This window comes from Gopherus evgoodei, chromosome 1 (genome assembly GCF_007399415.2).
Source record: "Gopherus evgoodei ecotype Sinaloan lineage chromosome 1, rGopEvg1_v1.p, whole genome shotgun sequence".
NCBI lineage: Eukaryota > Metazoa > Chordata > Testudines > Testudinidae > Gopherus > Gopherus evgoodei.
Window position 1 is genome coordinate 79,848,338 of NC_044322.1, and position 22,932 is coordinate 79,871,269.

Below are 22,932 nucleotides of genomic sequence, written 5' to 3' on the forward strand. Positions count from 1 at the left end.
GCATTTGATTTTTTCTAAATGCAGTACCAGTGTATCAGTGCAATTTACCCAGCATGAAACCTATTTCACTCACATAACGCACTATGTGGGTGGAGTGTAGAGACGATGAGGAGGTGAAAGCTCCATGAAACCGCTAACTCACGGCCAAAGCACAAAGCTCCTGCGTAGCCCCTATGGGTGGTTGATATCAAAGGCCAGGGCTTCCCCTACCCCACGGCATGGCCCTATCCATGTTCCGCCCTGAGGCCCCGCCTCTCTCCCCTGAAGTTGGCGGCAGCTCAGCTCTAGCTGGTGGCCTGGAGCTTGGGCTTGCCAGTGGCCGGTGCTCAGGCCAATGGCTCAGCCCAGCGCTGGGGCTGGCTGGTGGCCTAGGGCTTGGCCTGGTCACCGGCTTGGAGTGGCTAGGCTAGGGCTCCTCCAGCCACTGGGGGTGGGAGGTCTTTGGGGCTCTAGCTTTGGGGAGGGGGTGCTGTGGGCAGAAGGGGCAGGGCTGGTGGGTTAGCCTCCCCGGATACGGGTTCACCCACTGCCCAGGGTAGCCCCTTCTGAGGCTGTTAATCTAGCCTGGGGATCAAAATAGAGTTTTAAGTTGCTCTGTGGCCATTGCACAGGGTACCAGGGCTGAGGAATCTAGGATCCTTTCTCTGGCTCCCTGTCATGTTAGCCTGCTATGCCAGGCTCTTCTGGGATAGTGCACAGACCTTTTTCATGGTACCTAATGGTGTACAGGTGCCACATATGGCTGATAGAGGATACACGAGATGTCTGCCAGCCTAGATCTTTACACCAGAAGTAATTTCACTTCCTTTCACCTGATCACTAATCTAGATAACTCCTCATCCTCGAAAACACATTTTTCATTTACTATTTATTCAAGGATGATAAGACAGGTAGCAAATTTCAGATAGGTATTTTAAAAGCTCCAAGTGGTGGCCTAACTGCTCTTATGGAAGCCAATAGTTAAATTTCCATTGACCTGCCAACACTGAGCACTGTTGAAAATCCCATCCTTCATATCTTGGTTTCTAGCTAGAACATAGATTCTCTTGTGTTTTCCCTTGTATTTTTTTTTAACCCATTTAAGTAGCAAGTTTTGTTATTACAGGAAAAATACAGTTGCTGGGAAAATACTGCTTTGTAAATACTGGAAATTAAAAAGAAAGTTTTCCATTAAGTATATATTAGGTTTTTGAAAATTAGGCAGTGCACATGCCGTTGTCTGCAATACCTAAATGTCTGGGCCTACGAGGGTTCAACTTAACAAGGAACTAGACCAGGAAAAACAAAAATCATGTTACACAGTTGTAGAATACAGCAGCTACATTTCAACAGAAATAAAAATAATATACATGTACAATATTGTAATGATACAACTTTATGAAAATAACACTGACCAGTATCAAATTTAGGATTTAGTTGGTTACCCATTTTTAATATATGAAATGCATTTCACAGAATATTTTTTATTTGCTTTAATTCATGTCTTGATGTGAAAATTGATAAAATATACAGCGTGTTGAACATTCATAATATTTACATGGTATACTAGCCAAATTATTGACTTCTCATGCACAAGAAAAGGAATTATTTTTACTTTAAAAAACTATTTTTCTACTTTAGGAATTGGCAGAACACATCTTGAATGACTTCTTACTTTGTGTTTCTTATTAAAGGAACAACTCCCCATGTATTTCATTCTGTTAAGTGTATTGTAGTTGGATTTATGGGCAAAGGGTGATGAAAACAGCAAACTAACAATGGAAAATACACCCACCATCCACCCCCACGCTCCTTAGCTGGTGTAAACAGGCATAACTCCAGTAGTTTCCAATGGAGTAACACCAATTTACACAAGTTGAAGATCTAATTCAAACTGTTTTAATTCTGAGAATATCTAAGGCACTTTGTGGACAAGGTGTACGAGGGATTCTTACACTTGACATTTGGAAGGTAGGAAAATTCCTGAGTTTGACAAGTACTGTATTATAATAAAGTATGGTATGTGCTGAAAACATTTCTCACTTTCAAAATGTTTTCTGTTGATATTTGTAGGAAAAGCTCATGATTTACTGCTTGAAAAGTGTTAATTTTTTTTGGAGAATCTGCGACAAATCAATTGGAGATGCAAAGCCAAAGAGTCGTGCTTTTACTAATCCTAGTATTGGTAACTAGTACTAGCAAAAGATCTCACGCATGAGTTGCTTGGATCAAGCTATTTAAAATAGACAAGCATTAGTCTGCCACGCATACACAAAATGTGAACTGCTCCTGGCAATACACATCATGTTTACTGCAGGCATCTTTATCTCTCTATATTCTTATAGGGTCCTGCCCATATTTTAATATTTTACAGTTAATTATACTTCACTAAAATATTTACAGAAGTAGAAACTAATCACAAATGCTATTACCACACGGAAAGAAAAAACATTTTATAACAATGTCAAGAATTCCATGACATAGTACTAGCCTTTTAAGTACAGTTTGTGAATATTTTCTTTAAAACCTAGGAGAACTAAATACAATTAGAACCCAAAAGGCTCTGTCTACCATTTTGTACTATCTGCTATATTAAGGGTTCTTTTCCCCAACCATTATTTAGATTGCTTCTGATTTTTCCCATGAGAAATCAGTTTCATTTGAAAGCTCTAGAAAAATAAAGTTGGTTAAACTACAGTCAATTACGTGAAGGCCCATTGTTTAAAAGGGATGCTGTAAACTTGAGATCTAATCAGTTTAAAAAATCATTCATTTCAGCGACTGTGCAGAATTGTTGTGGTTCTGCAATCATATTTTCCTCCATTTAAAAATGTTTTTCTCCTCTATCATGTGAAACACTATGTCAAATAACTGGAGAAACAGTGAAATGGACTACTAAAAGTGCTGCCACAAATGCATGAAATAAACAAACTGATAAAAGAGAACAATATTTGTAGTGACCTTAAATGTTACTTGTAATAGTAGTAGGTAAAAATATTTAGACAGAAGTGTGATTTTTAACTTGACTGTATCCTGTTAGTATTGTTCTCACCTAGTAGTGTAACATTCCTGATAAAAGTACTTTTTTTGTGTGTTTGTTTAAACTGTGCTATGAAGTATTTGGATTTGATTTTTTAAAAACAATTTAGACACTCAATCTGCTTAACAAATATAATACATTGAGTTATATACAATATTGGCTTCGATCCAACAAAAGATATGGTTTGCTATTTGGTAAGAATTGTGACTCTAGTTCCTAAGACGCTTATAATGAATACCAATGACTGATATATCGGAAGTGAGGATGGTCTGGAATTGCTGATCCAAAGAATGTAAGTGCTTTAACAATTAGTTGTTTCTGCTGTTGTTCTTCATGATACCATGCATAATTATGAATGTCATGTAACTGAGGGCAATCAATTTTTTATTTACTTTTTGTGCAAACAGAAAACTAGATTTTTCAAAAGTTCTACTATCTTAATTTATAACAGCAATTGTCAGTCAGACTCAAATAAAGGCACTGAAATTAATTTCAGAGGATACTTTTTTTATGATGAACTGTACTTGTTACTGGAGCGGAAATTATCATATCCATGATCCTCAGCTTTGAACTTTAAGCAGGACTGTTTTTCCTCCAGGGACAGCATGTCTTTGGATTGGCAACAGCAACACAAACATGACTGTTTTAAATAAAAAGAATCATCATTTTACATCTTTCTATTATGCACATTTTTGCACAATGCATTGAAATATTGCTATTACCCAGGCTTGACTGAGAATTTAGGGGCCATTATAACTCTTGTGCGATAGGAAGAACAATATGCAGCCCCCTATAAGTCTGGATCGAATGTGGCCTGCGATTTTTAATGTATCTGGAAATGGAATGAAAGATTTTGTATTTTCATTCTTCTGTAATCCTTCTTTTAATTTTATACCTACGGGTGTTATAAGACCTGAGTGCACCTCTCACATTTAATTGTGATTTTTACAAAAAATTGTGTGATTTCCCCCTTTCTATTTCAATCTAAAGGTAGGAAAGTGAAATTATTCCATTCAAACCCTCTCCCAATGCAGGATTGGTCTGTGGGAGTTGGGGACAACTTGTAAACTGTGAAGAGTTCCCTGCCTCATGTAATTTTTCTCTCCCACTGCCCAGCAGTTTCCAAACTTAGGGCCTGATCCTACAAGTCTGTTCTGTTGCTGCATGCTCTTAATTTCAATGGGTGGTCCATTAGTGGGGAAAACTTTCAGAACTGGGCCATCATTATAGAAAGGACCACAAGAAAGTTGGAGTCTGACACTAAAATCTCATTAAGACGTAAAGACAGTCAATATTTGACATTATAGTCTCTAGAACCAGAGGAGGGAAATGAGATAAAAGTGGGCTGTAATTTGTTTGACCAAATGAAATTTCATCAAACCAAGATGTTATGAACAAGGTTTTTTTGGTCTGAGAGGGGCAAGGGGAAGAAAGTGGTTTGAGCATTGGCCTGCTAAACCCAGGGTTGTGAATTCAATCCTTGAAAGGGCTATTTAGAAATCTGGGGCAAAAAAAGAAAAAAAAAGTTGGGGAGGGGTCCTGCTTTGAGCAGGGGGTTGGACTAGATGATCTCCTGAGGTCCCTTCCAACCCTGATATTCAATGAAAAGAACTAGAGACCCATGTAAGAATAGCCAAGTGAGGAGGGCACTCACATGGGATGTGGGAAACCCAGTAGCTTTCTAATTAGGGCACTCACAGAACAGGGATTGAACCTAGGTCATCCACATTCCAGGTGAGATGTCCTTACCACATGGCTATTCTGAGGTGGTTTGCTTTCTTTCACACAAAGTTTTTGAAGGTCTCTGTTTTGTTCCACATATGACTAAAAATCTTGACATTTTTTGAAACCTTGAAACTTTTCATGAAACAGAATTGTTTTCTGGCCAGCCCTAATAATTTGTCTTTGGACTCATGAAGTTTTAAGGCTCTGTATGAGAGGACTAAAGACCAAAAAGTACACTCCTGAACTGCCCTAGAAAATGATTTATCAACCCACATCAAACTATTGAGTGAGTTCTTGACTCAGCTCAAAAAAAGGCAAATAGACAATAATTTATAGTGCACAAAGAGTGAAATGCACCATATGAACAAGGTGCATCTTGCAGGATCAGGCTCTGTGCAGAACGCCTGTAATAGGCCTATGCATTTTTTAAAGTTCCATTTGAATCTGAAAGGGTAAGTCCTTTCTTAAGTGGCACATGTCCCTCTGCCTGGAATGAATTTCATCCAGAGAGAACATGTTTTTCTAATGCGGTAAAAAGCAGCCTTAGATTGCCTCTTACCTTAAAGCAGTTCTTGAATCTTTTGCTCACCAAATACAGGGCTATTGGGTTAATGCAGGAATTCAGCGAAGCCATGTTAATACCAATGTAGTCCAATACAAGAAAAAAGCTGTATGAAAATTAAAATAAATATGATTCACAAACTATTTACTGATAATGCTTATCGAAGAGTCACAGTTGTAAACATCAGACTCAACCCTGGCATGATTAACTACCAAGTATGGTAAGAGTAATGCTGGCAAACCATGTGAGGAAAACATTGTGCCTCATGGCACATTTTTGGATAGTAAGACTCATTCTTTATTATGGTGATTACAAAGGGCCTGATCACCCCTACCACTCAGAGGGAGATGTAGAGGAGAACATCTTCATGAGGTTTTATTCATGGAGATTTATTCCCAATTGTTCTAATGGGAAGAGAAGAGGGTTTTCGTCTTGCAGAATCAGTAATAAGGCCCATAAAGCCTACAGCAGGGGTTGGCTACCTTTGGCACACAGCTGGGCCATTTTGTTTACCTGCTGCGTCTGTAGGTTCAGCTGATCGCGGCTCCCACTGGCCATGGTTCGTCATCTCAGGCCAATGGGGGCTGTGGGAAGCAGTGTGGGCCGAGGCACGTGCTGGTCGCTGCTTCCCACCGCCCCCATTGGCCTGGAGTGGCAAATTGCAGCCAGTGGGAGCCGCGCTCGACTGAACCTGTGGATGCGGCAGCTAAACAAACTGGCCTGGCCCGCCAGGATGCTTACCTTGGTGAGCTGCGTGCCAGAGGTTGCCGACCCCTGTCCTACAGTATAAATTCCACTGGTTAGGGCCATCTGTGTAGAGGTCCTGTGTCCTTGGCATACCTCACCAAGACCTTAATACACAACTGCAATGAAGCTGTCCTGTGAGAACTTCAGCAAAAAGTACACTCCTCTTTGAGGACTCCCCTTGAAGGGAGAATTGCACTGCTTTCTGCCTTGGACTGCACTAGTTCACCCTCCAGTAGCTCAGGGCAGCAATGAGAGGATGATATGCATCTCCCTGACCCCAAGCCCAGCCTACCCTATCTCTCTGCATGAATCTCTAGACTGGTAGAATGCCCTTTTCAGGTTCCTGGGGAAGTAGGTGGGGGAATGTTGCCACTGAGGCAGACAGACCTCTTCATATATAGATCCTGAGAATGACAGGGTCAGTCTTGAACTTTGAGTTAAGTAAAGGGTTGTATTATCATCAGATCACTGGAGCATTTTTTCTCCTCCCTCCCCCAGAGCCTGCCCATCTAATGGTGCTGGCCTGGCTGCTTAGTAACAGTGCACTGCACAGTCATGGACAGTGTCCCCTCTAATTTTTCTTGCTCCTGTGCAGAATGAATTTTGTTATGTGCACCAATATGGTTATATGTTATATACACCAATATGTTACACATCACCTCCATATTGGAGCACGTTAACAAAATTCATGTGGCAGGGGTGGGGCTGACGGGTTTGGAGTGTAGAAGGGTGAGGTCTCCAGCTAGAGGTGCGGACTCTGCGGTGGGGCCTGGGTTGAGGGGCTCAGGGCTGGGTCAGAGGGTTGGGGGTATTTTCCTCTTATTCAGCTATAACAGTCTTACCTCAAAAGTTCACATCTATTGGGGTCTCTTTGATCATATACAGTGAGCTTCAAAATCCTACTTAGGTGAAGGGGGAGCCAACACAGGGCAAAGACAAGCACCAGACAGAACACAGTTTTGGCCACCTCGCGTCTCTAGAAACAAAATTGAAAGGAACTGGGTTAAAGTTTCTCTCTTGATCTTTTATTATTCGCTTCTAAAACCAAAACATATGATACTGTAGAAGTGCAAAAATAAATATTAATGTGGTACATAGGTGAAGTTCAGTTTTCCCTATAATTTTTTACATTGCTGTGCGGAATGAATTTTGTTATGTGCACCAATATGGAGGTGATGTGTGACACATCACCTCCATATTGGTGCATATAACAAAATTCATGTGGTGGGGGTGGTGCCAAGGGGTTCAGAATGTGGGAGGCAGCTCAGAGCTGGGGCAAAGGGTTGGGGTGAGGGCTCAGGCTGGGGGTGCAGGCTCTGGGGTAGGGCTAGGGAAGAGAAGTTCAGGGTTCAGGAGGGGGCTAAGGGCTAGGGCAGAGGGTTAGAGTGCAGGGGGGTGCGGGCTCTGGGATGGGGCCAGGGATGAGGGGTTTGAGGTGGAGGTTGCCTTGGGGCTGTGGTGGGGAGAGAAGACTCTCCCCAGCCCTCTTTTGCTGCAGCAGCTCGGGGCTGGGGGAGAGGCGCCTCTCCTGGACCGCAGAAGCTCCAGTGGGGCTGGGCTGGGTCAAGGGAGGGGCTCCTCTCCCTGACAGCTCCAGTGAGCCTGGAGAGGGGCTCTTCTCCCTGGCAGCTCTGGCATGCCTGGGCCGGGCGAGGGACTCCTCTCCCCTGGCAAGTCTGTGGCAGGTCCGTGCTGGAGCTGGTGGCGTGTGGCATCTCTCCCCGCTGCCTCAGGTCTGCACTGGGGAAGAGACACCCCTCCCAACCGCGGGAGGTCTGTACTGGGGGAGAGACACTCCTCCCCACCGTGGCCCTGAGCCCCTGCATGGAGTTTAATAAGCAGCTGCATGGCCATGCAGCTTAGAGGGAACTTAGGTGACGTTTAGAACATCTTATTTTTTTAACATTTTTAATTGATTTTGAGATCTTTAACTATTGTAGCTACTATTCACAAATTTTAATCATACCTATAACCCTTCTGATTATGGATCAACTGTGCAAATTCAAGGGGTCAATACATACAATCACTTAAGTTACAGGTGGAAAAGAGATTAGTTATCCAGTCCATCCCCCTTCAAAGTACAGATTGTTTTCATTTGTATATTACTTGGTGCTTTTTTCTCTAGTCTGGTTTTAAAGAGCTCAAGAGGCATAAATTACAAATATATTAATATAGGTGAACATTTCTTATTTACACTAATGACATTGCAAATTAGTGAACAAGCTAACAAACAAGAAGGCAAGGATTCCAAATATATTTTATTTTAAAAGTGTAGTTTAGGTTTAGTTACTTATGATAATTCTTCATGGTATGCTAGTAAATATTCTGCAATGTGTTTTGCAGTGAAGGTTTTTGATAATATGATACCTGACTACAGCACTGCAAAGTTGCGAACTGTCAGTTTTATCATGAGTCTCACAATACTTGGTGTCTTTCTTAAATCCCAATTTCTGGAGTCGTGAATCTCAGCTTTCATATAAAAATGTTTCTAGCCCTCACAGTGGCAGGAAAAAAAGCTTAAAAATGTGAACCCTAACTGCAGAAAATGAAAACAACTCATAATTGAATAAAGTCTCAGGATTTTTAAGACAATCTTTTTGGGGCCTTATGGTTTTTGAACAGTTGGGGTTGGCAATACTACTTATAAACATCTAAGAAGCAAGATGGAGGCTGCACTTTCAGTGTGCATTAATTATGTGGTGCTTGGATTAATGCAGGTTCTCCTGTAATCACATATAAAACTCAGCAGTGTTTTCATGTGCATATTTTTACCTGTTTTAAGTGGTCATTTAAAGCAATCTGCATTCCACTTTTCTTTCTTAACATCTTGCAGGTCATCAGAGTATAAAAAAGTGCTGTGATGGCCAACGGCAAACAGAAATAAAAGCTAAACAGCCACCAATCTTTAGCTGTTTTGTAAAACTAGGGGGAAACAATCAGACATGTTAGGAGTTCAGTTTGGGGTGTAGTAAAGAGAACATTTATACATGAACAATGTGCAGCATTTTGTAAGCCTGAATTAACTATCTGTCAATTCTTCTAACAGCACTAATGAGATATAAGTATTATTGTCCCTTTTTACAGATGAGGAAACAAAGAGATTAAGGAATTTGCCCAAAGCCACACAGTAAGTCAGTGACAGAGTTTCTGTACACCCTTCTACTAAAGAATGAATTTAATAGCTAATGGAAGTAAAACTTGCTAAGTTTTGTCCTTTTAGACTGTTGAGCAAACTAGATACAGGTATTGTTTAAGAGAAAGGACTTGTTTAAAAGAGAAAATATCTTACCTGCATAAAGGATGTTTTTTGTGTGGGATGAAGCATACAGATTCTAAGATGCTTTCCTTTATATTCCATAACAATCATATCAAAACCTATAGCTTCAGGAACAGCTAAGACTACTGACATAACCCAGATCAATACAATTTCAATGGCAGTCCACTTTGGCACTCCAATTCCTTTGATTCGGCTCCATGAAGCAACTGCTCGATACCTAAATATCAACAGTGGACACTTATTAGATTAAGGGCTAAATTTTGCCCCCTGTTAAACTGATATAAACACATATCAATGTTGTCATATCAGTTGAATGAAGAGCAAAAGTTGGCTTATGGGTGCATTTTATATGATTAAAATGACTTGAAAAAATACAGCGTTTGGTAACAATGAAACAGGTCTCACCTATCAATACTGAGGGCACACAAACTTAACACAGTGATGCCCACAGATGCCTTTTGAATGAAGGGTACCAGTTTACACATTTCAACTCCAAAGGGCCAGTCCGTTACAAGGAGCTGTGAAAAGAAAATACCAGGTATGATTCGCAATTTCATTTTTTATAATTACATTCATGTAACATGAACATTTCTCTTAGAGGATTTAAGGTTCAATGAGTCCCTCCAGGAAAGGGAACTTATATATTTGGTGTCAAGTATCAGAGGTGTAGCCGTGTTAGTCTGGATCTGTAAAAGCAGCAAAGAGTCCTGTGGCACCTTATACACTATGCATCCGACGAAGTGGGTATTCACCCATGAAAGCTCATGCTCCAAAACGTCTGTTAGTCTATAAGGTTCCACAGGACTTTTTGTTGCTTTTATATATTTGGGAATCACTGCCTTACAATATATCAACAAGACTTGTATGATCATTATGCAACAGTTCTACCAGGCAATCCAAAGGGTACATCCCCTTGGCAGTCTTGATAGGAGCTGTGCTTAGCTGGTCTCAACTGAGCATCTCCTTCTTCTGTTCGAATTAGCATGAACCATCATTGGAGAACTGGGATTATAGGTGCCGACTCCGTGGGTGCTCCCATGGGAAAAAAATGGTAGGTGCTGAGCACCCACTGGCAGCCAGCTCCCCCCCGGCACCCTTCCCCCCAGTGTCTTCAGTCCACCAGTGGCCCCGCCGATCAGCACCTCACCTGCCCTCCCAGCACCTCCCACCCGCCGTGGAACAGCTGTTCCATGGCATCCAGGAGATGCTGGGGGCGGTGGACGGGGAGGAATGAAGGGTGGGATGCACTCATGGGAGGGCTCCCTCCTTCCCTGGCAAATTAGAATGTTGGCACTGCTGACTGGGATGTGCATTGAGGGCTCAGCCCTGATTTACTGGAGCATCAAGGATCCAACTAATTATCCTACTGTTTTAACGTCTACACTTTTATTTTTAATAGTAATCATGCTGCTGGTGGAGAAGGACCTTGGGATGTTGTTCCTTATTTGGCTTGAGTGCTCATTGCTTTCCCTCTTGCAAATGCTCAGGACCAATATCCGTTTGGTAGAAATGCAGGAAGTAATCTGAGATAAATCATAACTCAGAAAGTTCTATCATCTCACCAGATATAGGTGGTCTTTTGTTGAACATTTCTCCAATGAGATTGTATATACCACATCTCACACACCATCTCCAAGGGTACAGTAACAGTACCCAAGGGTAACAGTAATTTAGCACATGGTTTTCAAAACTTCAAAAGCAGAGCTATGTGCAAAAATATGCATGCACCGCTGTGCTGAATTCATGAACAAAATTGCACCTCACAATCCATGTACATACATAAATCTGAAAAGGCTAATATATTTCCATCTGATGTACTGAATACCAAGATAGACAATGAAGGCAAAGGATTTTTCATTCTTTCATAGGAACAAGTGTTTCAAATTATCGTTTTGCCAATAAACTATTCTTAATGACTGAGATGAATTACACAATATTTAATTGAAGCACTTGTTTAATATTTTAAGGTTATTAAGATTTATTTAGTTGTTGGGAGCCAGGAATTGCTTTTTAGACATATATGGGTTTCTTTCTCTCTAACCAAGATGAGAATGTCTTATTTAGTCTATCTGATGAGAGATGTAAATCTAGTTCTGTTCAGCAAATCATTTCTTTTGTTTTAATTTAATTTTCACTCAGTTTTTAATTCTTGTTTGTGTTAAGATTATTACTCTAAGGGTAATTAATACAGACACTCCCAAAAGAGAAAAGAACCCCATAAACTCTAAGGAGAGGTGTTGAAAGGTAAATAGTTGTGGAACCTACACTGCCCTTGCAGGATTGGACAAGAAGCACGGACAGATGTGTTGGCACTCAATGAGCTGTATTGCCATTAGGCACAAACACTAGAGGAGAAGCCAAAAGACACAGGGTATGGCTACACTTGCACTTCAAAGCACTACGCTGGCAGCGCTTTGAAGTTTTGAGTGTGGTTGCAGCGCTGCACGTACTCCACATCCTCTACGGGTGTAGCTTGCAGCGCTGGGAGCCGTGCTCCCAGTGCTGCGGCACTGTTTACATTGAGGCTTTGCAGCGCTGTATCTTGCAGCGCTCAGGGGGGTGTTTTTTTCACACCCCTGAGCGCGAAAGTTGCAGCGCTGTAAAGCGCCAGTGTAGCCATGGCCTAAGCAGGAGATGAGAATTGATGGTGGTGGTGGTCACAGGCATATATGTAATGAGTGAATAAGTGTACAGATAAACTGACAAAAACTTTACACTGAATTTACAAAATTTAATGATATTTTACAAATATAAATGACCCAGATTAAGATCCTTGGAAAATGACATATACACTGCATGTAGAAATTTCCCATATCTTATATGTTAGAGACATAGGACCCGATTTTGCATTCACAATTGGGCCTTTGCTACATGGCAAAATTGACCAGAATGATTACTGTGAAATAAATTATTCTGGAATAGCTATTCAAGAACAGCTCCCCATGTGGCTACACTATTCCAAAATAAAGTCATTCTTAGGGCTAATCTACACTACTGCTCTACATCGGTGCAGCTGTGCTGCTGTAGCACATCTGGCGAAGACATGCTTTGCTGACAGGAGAGCACTCTCCCAACAGCTTCAGTGAGAGGTAGAAGCTATGTCAGTAGGAGAGAGTAATTTATGTCACACAAGGGTGGCTTTTTCACACTCCTGAGTGACATAATTTATATCGACTTAAGTGGTAATGTAAACAAGCCCGTACTCTGGGACAGAGTGTGCATATGGGGGATATTCCAGAATAGCTGTTTCAAAATAATTTATTCCACCATAGCTGTTCTGGTCAGTTTACCCGCCTAGACAGGCCACAGGTAAAACCTCCAATGAGCTCATAAAGAAGCCCATGGGCTGAACAGCTACACTTCAAGCCCTTAATTTGCTCTTATGAAAATATCTATATTACAGACAAAGCAGCATAAAAATCTAATCTTTGAGGGCATAAGTTTTCCATGCCTGGGCTCTGTCTAGAACTGAGGTTTGCAAAATCTCAACAGAATTGGTGCAGACATTGAAAAGAGTGAAAATACTTTACATTTCCCATTATAGAAAAAAAATTACAACTTTTTCTACAGCTGAAATAACTAGGGGCTAGTAGCTGAAATTTGGAATGGTAATGGTCCTCACTAAGGGGAAGTATCTTGCCTTGGGGAAGTTGAGAAATACCAAATTGATTATTGCCCAGGCAACCTTAATTTAGGCTCTTTGTGTACATGCATTTAACTACATGATCACATACCAGATTTTCCATATGACTCCTGTGTCTTTCCATGCACAGACTGGATGAACACAGGGCCAAATTAAAGTTGTACTGCAACCATAAACATGGTGTTTCGTAGCTTTTGAGTGTTAAAATATATTACAGAAAAGAGGATTATCATATACCAGGTCAGACTGAGCTTTGGCTCACTGGCTTGTGTAGTAACCCTTGTGGCTCCTTAGCTTCACGGCCCAGGAAGAGCCCCAGGATGTACTTGTGACTCAAGAGTGGCAATTGCTTTTCTACTCTTCCCCCACACTCATTCTGGGGGGAAGTAATCTGTGACATTTCCTTGCCAGGTACAGATTTCTCCCCTGCCCCATGTTGGCTCAGTTTGCCAGTGCATGGTTGGGAAGAGCAGAGTCAAGGCTCCATCCCACCCCACTCACTTGTGATCTGAGAAAGTAGCAGTGGTAAAGAGTGAAGATCCAGGAAGCTGCACAAGAGGCCCCTGTGTGGCCATGGAAGACTACATCAATAAAATCAAATGAAACGTAATAATATTATTATGTAAGAATAAGAGAATGAATATTACAAACTACTACACATGTGTATTGAAAGTTGTAGAAGAAATTGTATGAGATTATATTATGGCATTTGTGAAATGGTATCTATTTAATTAAGCATCACAATGAATATGCACAAGAGGTAGACTTAATGTTGTATATCCAATTGTAAGTCTGGAATCTGTAGACTTTTGGGTGTTCAACTTTTCAACCTTAATGGTCTCTTAGCATCTTTTAAAAAAATGTATCTATGGGTGCTTATCTGATAGCTGCCATCATAGCCAATGCTGGGGCCTGGCCCAGGAACTCTCAGGCTAAAAGCATGAGTCTCTGTAGCTTGAACTAATGAGCTACAATCTTAGGCTGATAGCTATCAGACTCATCCTCTGTGGATTGAGCACAGAGGGGGACACATTGGCAGTGGGTTATACTTACACTCAACCGCTCCCATTGGCCCACATTTTAAACGACCTTTTGCAGTCATATAATTCCCCCAAAATTCTGTGTTCTGTCATGCTCGTGGACCAGGCAGAAGGGCATTTCCAGATGGCTCCACCTGGCACTTTGGAAAATGGAAAAGAGCTATGGTTGGCACACCATAGTTCCAAAAAGCCAAGCTGTTGCATAGGGCAGTGGTAGCCTCCCCGTACTCTGCAGTTGTAGGTCTGCAACCACAGCCTCACGGTTTCCTGGGTCCTGCAAATCCCTCATCTGAATTTTTTGTGCATATTTTCTTATTTGCTTGAGCTGTGCAATGTTTTCCATTTTTTCATAATGCTTCTATTTTAAAGGACCCCTTACATGTTACTTTGTCTCATAGCTTAGATGATATTTGATTATCTTTAGATAGCTTCAGGATAAGTGATTTGAATTTTCAAGATTGAGGTGTCTCTGAACTGTATGGCTTTTTAGGAATTTACTAGACAAGAATATCTCAGCCTAACCTCACCAAGCTCATCATCAAAAGTAAGCTCCCCAGAAACCAGGACACACTAATTCAAAGCGGCACCAGACCCTACCATAAAAACTGATGCAAAACTTGCAGACATATCTCCACTGCTATGATGATCAACATTCCTCACAACAAACCTTTTAAGATCCATTGGTCCCATGCCTGCCTATCACAATATATGGTGTACCTCATCCAGTGCACTAATACCTCAATAATATCTTTGTGGGTGAAACCAAACAATCACTCACTCTTGAATGAATTCACACAGAGAAATGCTAAAACACAAAATATCACCTCTGGGCAAAACACTTTTCACAAAATGATCACTCCATTTCTGACCTCCCAATCCTCATCCTCAAAGGAAACCTGTGCAACACCTTCAAAAGATGAACCTGGGCGATTAAATTTATAACTTTACTAGACACTAAAATGCTCTTAATAAAGACACTGGATTTATGGCATATTACAACAATCTGTAATCCACTAACCACCCTTTACTGTCCTATGACTTCTGAGGTGTTAACAGGTCACTTTACCTTGAATGGTTCTTACAGTGTGTTAACTACTTATTTCAGAGTAGTAGCTGCGTTAGTCTGTATCCACAAAAAGAACAGGAGTATTTGTGGCACTTTAGAGACTAAAAAATTTATCTGAGTATAAGCTTTCGTGGGCTATAGCCCACTTCATCAGATCCATAGAATGGAACATATAGTAAGAAATATATATACATACAGAGAACATGAAAAAGTGGAAGTAGCCATACCAACTGTAAGAGGCTAATTAATTAAGATGAGGTATTATCAGCAGGAGAAAAAAACATTTGTAGTGATAAGCAAGATGGCCCATTTTAGACAGTTGACAAGAAGGTGTGAGGATACTTAACATGGGGAAATAGATTCAATATGTGTAATGACCCAGCCACTCCCCATCTCTATTCAAACCCAAGTTAATGGTATCTAGTTTACATATTAATTTAAGCTCAGCAATTTCTCATTGGAGTCTATTTTTGAAGCTTTTCTGTTGCAAAATTGCTACCGTTAAGTCTGTTACTGAGTGGCCAGAGAGGTTGAAGTGTTCATCTACTGGTTTTTGAATGTTCTGATTCCTGATATCAGATTTGTGTCCATTTATTCTTTTGCATAGAGACTGTCTGGTTTGAACTCTGGTTCTTTTAACTACTTACATTAATCTATTCTAATTTGTATTTAGTGAGTACCTTTCCCAGACCTGAAGAAGAGCTCTGTGTAGCTCCAAAGCTCGGCTCTTTCACCAACAGAAGTTGGTCCAATAAAAGATATAGAATTGAATCATAGAATCACTCACCTTGTCTCTCTAATATCCTGGGACCAACATAGCTACAGCAACACTGCAAACAGTATCTTGAATTCATCCTGCTGAATAGCTCACACAAAATCTGTGCTTTGTGCAAACTCTGAAGTATCTATTGTGGAACTGTCTAGTTCTGCCAGATACTTTTTTTCATACGTTAGGGTGATATTTCACTTTCACATTGGCTTCTGTAAGCGTTGTTAAGAAAGCTACTAGCAATGGTAGGTTTTTGAACACAGTAATTTCCTTCGCATTATTTTCCAAATAGGTGCCCTTTTTGAGTGTCACTCTAAAGGTCTCGGTCAGTGGTATTATAATGCTCCAAATAATGAGTTACAACTGATGAGTTTGCTTCCTGTACAAAAATGAAATACTTTATTAGCCTCTACTTTTCTCATCCCACTAGGAGATTTTGATTAGAGGTCATTTCACTATAATCTGCCTCAAATGTTACAAGGCTTTTTGGGCTCATCTCTGCAACTGAATTAATTGGATTGTGAAGTTGGTAAACAGACACTGTCAACTCAGATTTGGCACATAATTTACATTATGTAAAATAAGCTTTTACCAAATCTCAGACCAACAGAAATGTATGTTTCCATTAGCATTCATTGTAAAATTCCATTGGAATCAGTTGTTTTTAAACAAACAAACATTACACTGAGGTGTTTGCAAATACTGTGGCCACAAGAATCTTAAAGGGAAACTGACTTTAGTGCCCAAGATGAAAAAGGACTGTAAAAAGCATTCAAACACACACAATAGTGAAGAATAAATTGGATTTTTAAAAATTCACCATAGGGGTTAAAGCTCTAAAGTCATTAGTAATATAGGCAAATGTGTTTATAATATAACTTTAAATATACAGTGTCACTTCAGTTTGGGAGCTTGGTTATGATGGGTGAGCAGCTCTTGGCAATAGCAGGACTTTTTTGAAATGACAAGTCCTGAATGTGCAATGTGCTTGGTATCGCTTAGTATGTTCTCTGACCCTTCTGTCCTCCACACTTGATAATATATTTCATGAAAAATCAATCAAGATAAGAATAATATATTATAGGTCAGGTGATGGGGTAATCTGTGACAGCCCTTGCCAGGTGTTATTTCATTTTTGAAAATGTCAGTGTGACTAGAATATCAAATTCCTGTACCAAAAAGTCATGTTACTGACAGTCTTTCCTGGATTTATACACTGTAGTTGCCATTTTGTCAGTTCAGTTTTTACTTTTCAAAGCAGTTTTTTAAAAATTTAACACCTGTTGTTTAACACATACCAACTGCAGCCAGAAACTAACACCCCCTTATATAGAAACTCAGATAAATATATAGTGCGGTGATGGTCTAAAACGCTGAGTCAAATTCATCCCTGGTATAATTCTAATGAATTTGACTTCGAAGTTTACAACAGCTGCTGAAAGACGGGGGAGAGTTACTGTAGAATACTCCAGTATGTTTAGAAAGCACGAGGTATGAGGGAAGATTGAAAAACTTGGGTTTGTTTAGTCTGGAGAAGAGAAGACTGAGGAGGGAAGGTAATAACAGTTTTCAAGTACATAAAAGATTGTTACAAGGAGCAGGGAGAAAAATTGGTCTTGTTAACCTCTGAGGAAGGGACAAGAAACAATGGGCTTAAATTGTAGCAAGGGTGGGTTTAGGGTGGACATCAGGAAAACTAACTGTCAGGGTAGTTAAGCACCGGAATAAATTGCCCAGGGAGGTTGTGGAATCTCCATGATTGGAGATTTTTAAGAGCAGGTTAGACAAACACCCACCAGGGATGGTCTAGATAATACTTAGTCCTGCCATGAGTGCAGGGGACTGGATCAGATGACCTCTCGAGGTCCCTTCCAGCCCTATGATTCTATGTTTAGAAGAGTAAAGATTATGGGATTCCCTTCAACAACCTCTCAGAGTGAGCACAAATCATGCAGACTAACTTAAAAACTAATCTTTTCAACATAGCATTCCCAAATTAAAATAAGATCCAAGTCCAAAACTTCTAACCTGCTGGTGGGGAAAGGAGTGGAGAAAAGATCTGCTTGTTTACTTTGAGTAAGTTACTTTGAGTAAGTTACTTTGAGTTTACTTCTCTGTAAGATGTTCAGATATTTAGACTACAGCAACTATCTTTTGTATATTCACTGTCCAGCACAATGTGCCCTGATCTTGACTGGAGACTCTAGATGGACTAGTAATATAAATTAATAGTCATACACTACAGTGACTGGGGTAAAATAGAAATATTTTTTACACTCTCTACTATTTTTATTGCAGCTTCATGTATAAGTCCTAAGGATGACAGCAGCACTTGAAGTGCAGGTAGCATAGTCTCACTCAGAACTACAAGCCTTTCACTTGCTGCTCTGGGGCAAAGGTGGGAAAGAGAAAGCTGTAGAAGAGATCTCATGCCAGGCCACTGGGCTTTGGCACAGGGCGAGTTCTTTACCTCTTTACCGTGCTAAGAATGCACCATTCCCCCTCCTAGAATGCAGCTGCAATTTGAGAATCAAGGCCTAGATCCACAGGCAGGTATTTAGGGGAAACTACCACTGATCTGTACCCAAGTCAGTTTTTCTTTACTTCTTCTCTCGGGAAGGAAGCCTAGTTTCAGCAAAGCACTTAACAGGTTGCTTAATTTTAAGCAGGTGAGTAAACCCACCCACAATCAGCAAGGTAGGCCAATTAGATTATTTATCTGCTTAAAATTAAGCACCTGAATCTGCCCCTATTTCATTGCCTGCTGAAATTTACCCTGATGCATAGGACCAACAGGCACATTTAAGGAATGGGTGCTCTTTTTACTACTTCTCTACAGGGGATGTATGACCAAAATCAGCTGCCCCTTTTTTGACGGATTAATATTAGATCTAGGGTGATATCTGTCCCTTTAAGACAGCAGGTGTTAATGCACTTGCACCTTTATTATTTTTTTTAAAAGGCTTTAGGACACAGTGTGGTCCAGAGGGGGTAACGCTACATGCCCCTTCGTGGAACAACTTCTGCCAGCCTGAGCTGTCTGGGTGGGGGAGATGTACCTGCCAGGCCAGCGTGGGCGGATGGCACGAGGCCGGCGCAGGCTCCCTTACCTTGTACACGTTGACGGGGATGGCGATGGTGATGTGGAGCAGGTCCCCCAGGGCCAGGCTGGCGATCAGGATGTTGGGGCCGTTCCTCATGCACTTGTTCTTGTAGATGATGCGCAGCAGCGTGGAGTTGCCGATGATGCCCAGCACGAACACCAGGCAGGACACCAGCGTGTTGATGTACTTGAACGTCTCCTTCACCTCCGTCTGCCCGGTGCACATGGGCGGAGACAGCGAGCGGGCTCGGCCGGGGTCGTTCCCGGGCACAGCCGAGCTGGACACGTTGGAGGCCGAGGCCGAGCCCCTGAGCCAGGGCGTGCGGGCGGTGTGGGTCACCGCGGCCCCCGGGGAAAGCGGGCTGCGCTGCGAGACGCCCCTCGGGCGCAGGGACCCCTTCTCCTCCCAGGCGGCGCAGCAGCTGAGCAGCAGAGCGGGAGCTAGGAGGCTCCAAAGGCTGGGTCGGTGCATGCCGCTGCCGGGAGCGGGGCAGAGCCGAGCGGCGCCGGGTCCCGCTGCAAAGGAGAGAAAGGAGACGGGATCAGCCCGGCAGCGGGGCTCCAGGTGCGGCGCCAGCCCCGCCGCCACCCACCAGATCGGGCTAGCGGCGTCCCCGGCTGGCTACACTGCAAGCGGGACACCCGCGGCGGGCCCGGGCTGACTCCGGCTCGGGGGGAAGGGGCTGGGGCACTGCAGTGTAGACGTTCCGGTAGGACCCGCGCCGGATCACAAGGGGGGAGCCCTTCTCCCCGCACTGAGCAAGAGCCGGGAGAAGAACATTTAACGCTGCTCAGAAAGGGGTCCCCCCCGCCAAATCGGGCGAAGGCTTTAAAAGGAGCGGGGTCCTCCCCCCTTACAAAACGCACCGAGCCCCGCAGAAACCCTCCTTCCTTTCCTGTCCCGTCCAATGTCCCGTTCAGAGAGGGAGCAAGCTGTGCTCTCCCTTCCTGAGTCCGAGGCAGGCGCGCTAGATGTGTGGGAAGAGCGAAAGACATGCAGTGAAATAAAGAGTTGCTTTTTAAGCACCGACCTTAGTGGAAACGTCAATTGCAACTAGCGAGAGGGAAACCTTAGAAACAATGGGAGCAGAGATTTCTACCGCGTCGCCCCCCTGCCTTAGCTGCCCCGGCTTGCAGCCCTTACCTCCATTCCTAGGGAGAGTTTCCTCTCAGCACCACCAAATCTTTATCCTTTCAAAGAAAAGCCCCAAGGTTTTGGGTCCCCCTCCCACCCCCGTGAGAAGAAAATGCGTGTTCAGTGGCTCGTCCTCAGCTTGCTATAAAAATCTATTTACCTTTCAAATCCTCCCAGCACAAACCAGCTGCCAAGAGCTGGTTCCTGCTTCCCAGAGCTTGCCGGCGATTCAGCACCCGCGCTCTGCAGGACGCTGCCTGGTTAGCAGTAGCTTCGCTCTGCAGCCGCAGGAAGGACTGGCTCTCGGGAAACGACTAAGTGGGTGTCAGCCTTTCCTTGCTTTCGGTATGCGCCTAAATCCAGTAAATTAGGCAAATCGGTTTTTTTTTTAAATCAGTCACATCTTTCCCATCAATCACTGCCAAACTCCACCCGCTCCCTCCTACAGAGCAACAACCTTTCGTCCTGTCCCTTTGCCAGATTCTGGCTCCCCCAGATGCCTGGAGAGCATCAACAGAAAGTTTCCTGCTAGCAAAGGGCGAAGGCACGTAAAGGTCACTGTGGCCGAATCTGCCCGCTAAATGGGCTGGTTAAGTTGTTGATTTCGTACCGGTTTTGGGAGTTTTAAAATGATCTGGCCACAGACAAATAAAATAAAATTAAAACAAACAAAACAAAAACAACGAGATAATTCAGTGCTTCTAGGGTCCTAGAGTAGACGTTCTCACAACAATTTTTTTGGTGGCTTGGACTGCAGCCACCAACTCTTGCTGGTGGCCAGTCTGATAAGTTTTCCTAAAATACTTAACTTTAGGAAAAAACAAATAAATATGCACATATACATGTCCAAATCATTGTAATTTATTTATGTAGGATTATTATTATTATTATTTTTGCAAACTCAATAATAAAAAGAATGTATAGTTGTCTCTATTCTTTACTGACCCTAAATCAGGGTTTCTGCTTGTGAAAGGAAAGCCCCTGGAAGGCCAGGCCAGTGCGTTTAACTGCCACATCCCCAGGTCCGGCCGATAGCGGCTCCCAGTGGCTGCAGATCCCTGCCTCCTCTTCCAGCAGCCCCCATTGGCCTGGAGCAGCGATCTGTGGCCGGTGGGAGCCATGATCCACTGGACCTGCAGAAGGGGCGGGTAAACACACTGGGCCAACCGCCAGGGGCTTCCCCTACACAAGCAGCAACCCCTGTTTGAGAAACCCTGCCTTAAATAGATTAGAAACACAAAGAAGGTGCTTTGCAGGTTCTTGTATTGTTTCCTTGTTTTTTCTTTTGCCTTTTTTGGTTGCTTATTTCTTTAAGACTTGCTAGCTACTGAGACTGCTGTGAAAAGTGATATTAACAAACAAACAAATATCATTTTTTCACAGCAGACTTACTCAGCCCTGGCAAGCCCAGAGACAAATTAAGCCCTGGATGGGGAGATGGGTACAGAGGCAGCGGGGGGCACGGGCAATGGGGTGCTGGGGGAGGCAGCAGTAGGCAAGGGTGATGGGGGGAGCTTGAGGCCAGGGCCTGGAACGCACAGCCAGGGAATGGAGCCCAAAGCTCAAGGGACAGGGCCTGGGGATGGAGCCTGAAGCCCTGGGGATGGAGCCTGCCACTCACTGCCCCAGGGCTGAAGCCCAACCCCACTGCCCCTGGGAAGGTGAGGAACTCACTGGCTACCTGTTCCTCCAGCTTGTGGGTTTCTCCGGGGGGCGAACCCTGCTGGTGGCCCTGGGGGAGGGGCACTGCTCCTCCTGCCCCCACCATGAAACCAAGCAGGTTGTGTTTTTGCAACTGGGTTCTAACATAACCACATTGACAACCCATCTTAAATATTCATATTTAATATTAAAGGATTAAATACAGTAAAAACTAGTCTACCGGATTATGGGACAAAATAATCACACGACTCCTTTTTCTGGGTCTTTGAATGTATCTTTCTTGGTCTGTCTTCCTATCTGTGTCTTGGAATGACTTGAGCATGTAGTCAGCCCAATAATAATTTTCTTTTGTGAGCTTCTTTATTACTAAAAACCATATCAGACTTTTGACTAGTGAAAAGGGGTCACGTTACAACTAGAGCTTTGCCCAAATTCCAGTTTGAGTTTCTGCTGATAGTCACTCTGTCTTTTCAGTTGAATATTTTAGCCTTTACTTTTGGTGCTAAATTGCTGTGTAGTATTGTGTGCTACGGTAGCTGTCACGTGCCCCACATCCAACCCGCGCTACCCCAGCGGTGTCCACTGGTGAAAGTCAGAGCCTGAAGTGATGGGAGGTTTGCCTGAGAGAGAGGAGTGCAGGGCTAGTGCCATAGTTTTTTAAAGCACTTGGTGAGATGACAGGTGTTATATGTGATGTTGTTCTTATTAAAACCAATTTTATTATGATTTACACTGAGTTACAGCCAGCTAATCTGATTAGCTCTTTGCCTGTTTAGGCAGCTTTAGAAACTATTCTCAAATAGGGTTTGGAGTCACGGGTCTCATTAATAGAGCTAAGGAGGCACAGAGATTTATGCAATGTTTTCTTCTAAAAGTCACAAACAATCTCTGAAAGTTGGAAGGAATGTTGTGTTTGGTTAAAGAGACTTCAGTTTAAAAATCCTTTTCTAACATCAGTGCTTACTTCTCTAGGATCTCAGTTAAATCACGCTGAAGGCCAAATTCTGTTGTCATCTACACAGCATGTGTGTGTAAACACTGTAATTTACGTAAGTGGCTCATCGCCTTCACATAAATTATGACGTGTCAGGGAAATGCTGCATAAACTGAGTTTTTAAAGTCTCTCCATAGTCTGGCTTCAGACTAATTGCTCTGCGCCCCTGTCCACCCCCTGCTCCCCCACC

At 42.7% G+C, this 22,932-nt stretch overlaps 1 protein-coding gene across 1 annotated transcript; it reads right to left on the reverse strand.

The window, feature by feature from the left end:
- Positions 1-1,078: 1,078 nt before the first annotated feature.
- Positions 1,079-20,515, reverse strand: EDNRB (endothelin receptor type B). Its single transcript, XM_030567064.1, has 8 exons — positions 20,247-20,515; positions 18,959-19,467; positions 9,736-9,848; positions 9,343-9,547; positions 8,826-8,975; positions 6,896-7,029; positions 5,304-5,412; positions 1,079-3,659 (listed from the first exon to the last, which is right to left on the reverse strand). Exons 2-8 carry the CDS (start codon positions 19,421-19,423, stop codon positions 3,528-3,530), a joined length of 1,308 nt encoding a protein of 435 aa, XP_030422924.1. The 5' UTR covers positions 19,424-19,467; positions 20,247-20,515; the 3' UTR covers positions 1,079-3,527.
- Positions 20,516-22,932: the final 2,417 nt, after the last annotated feature.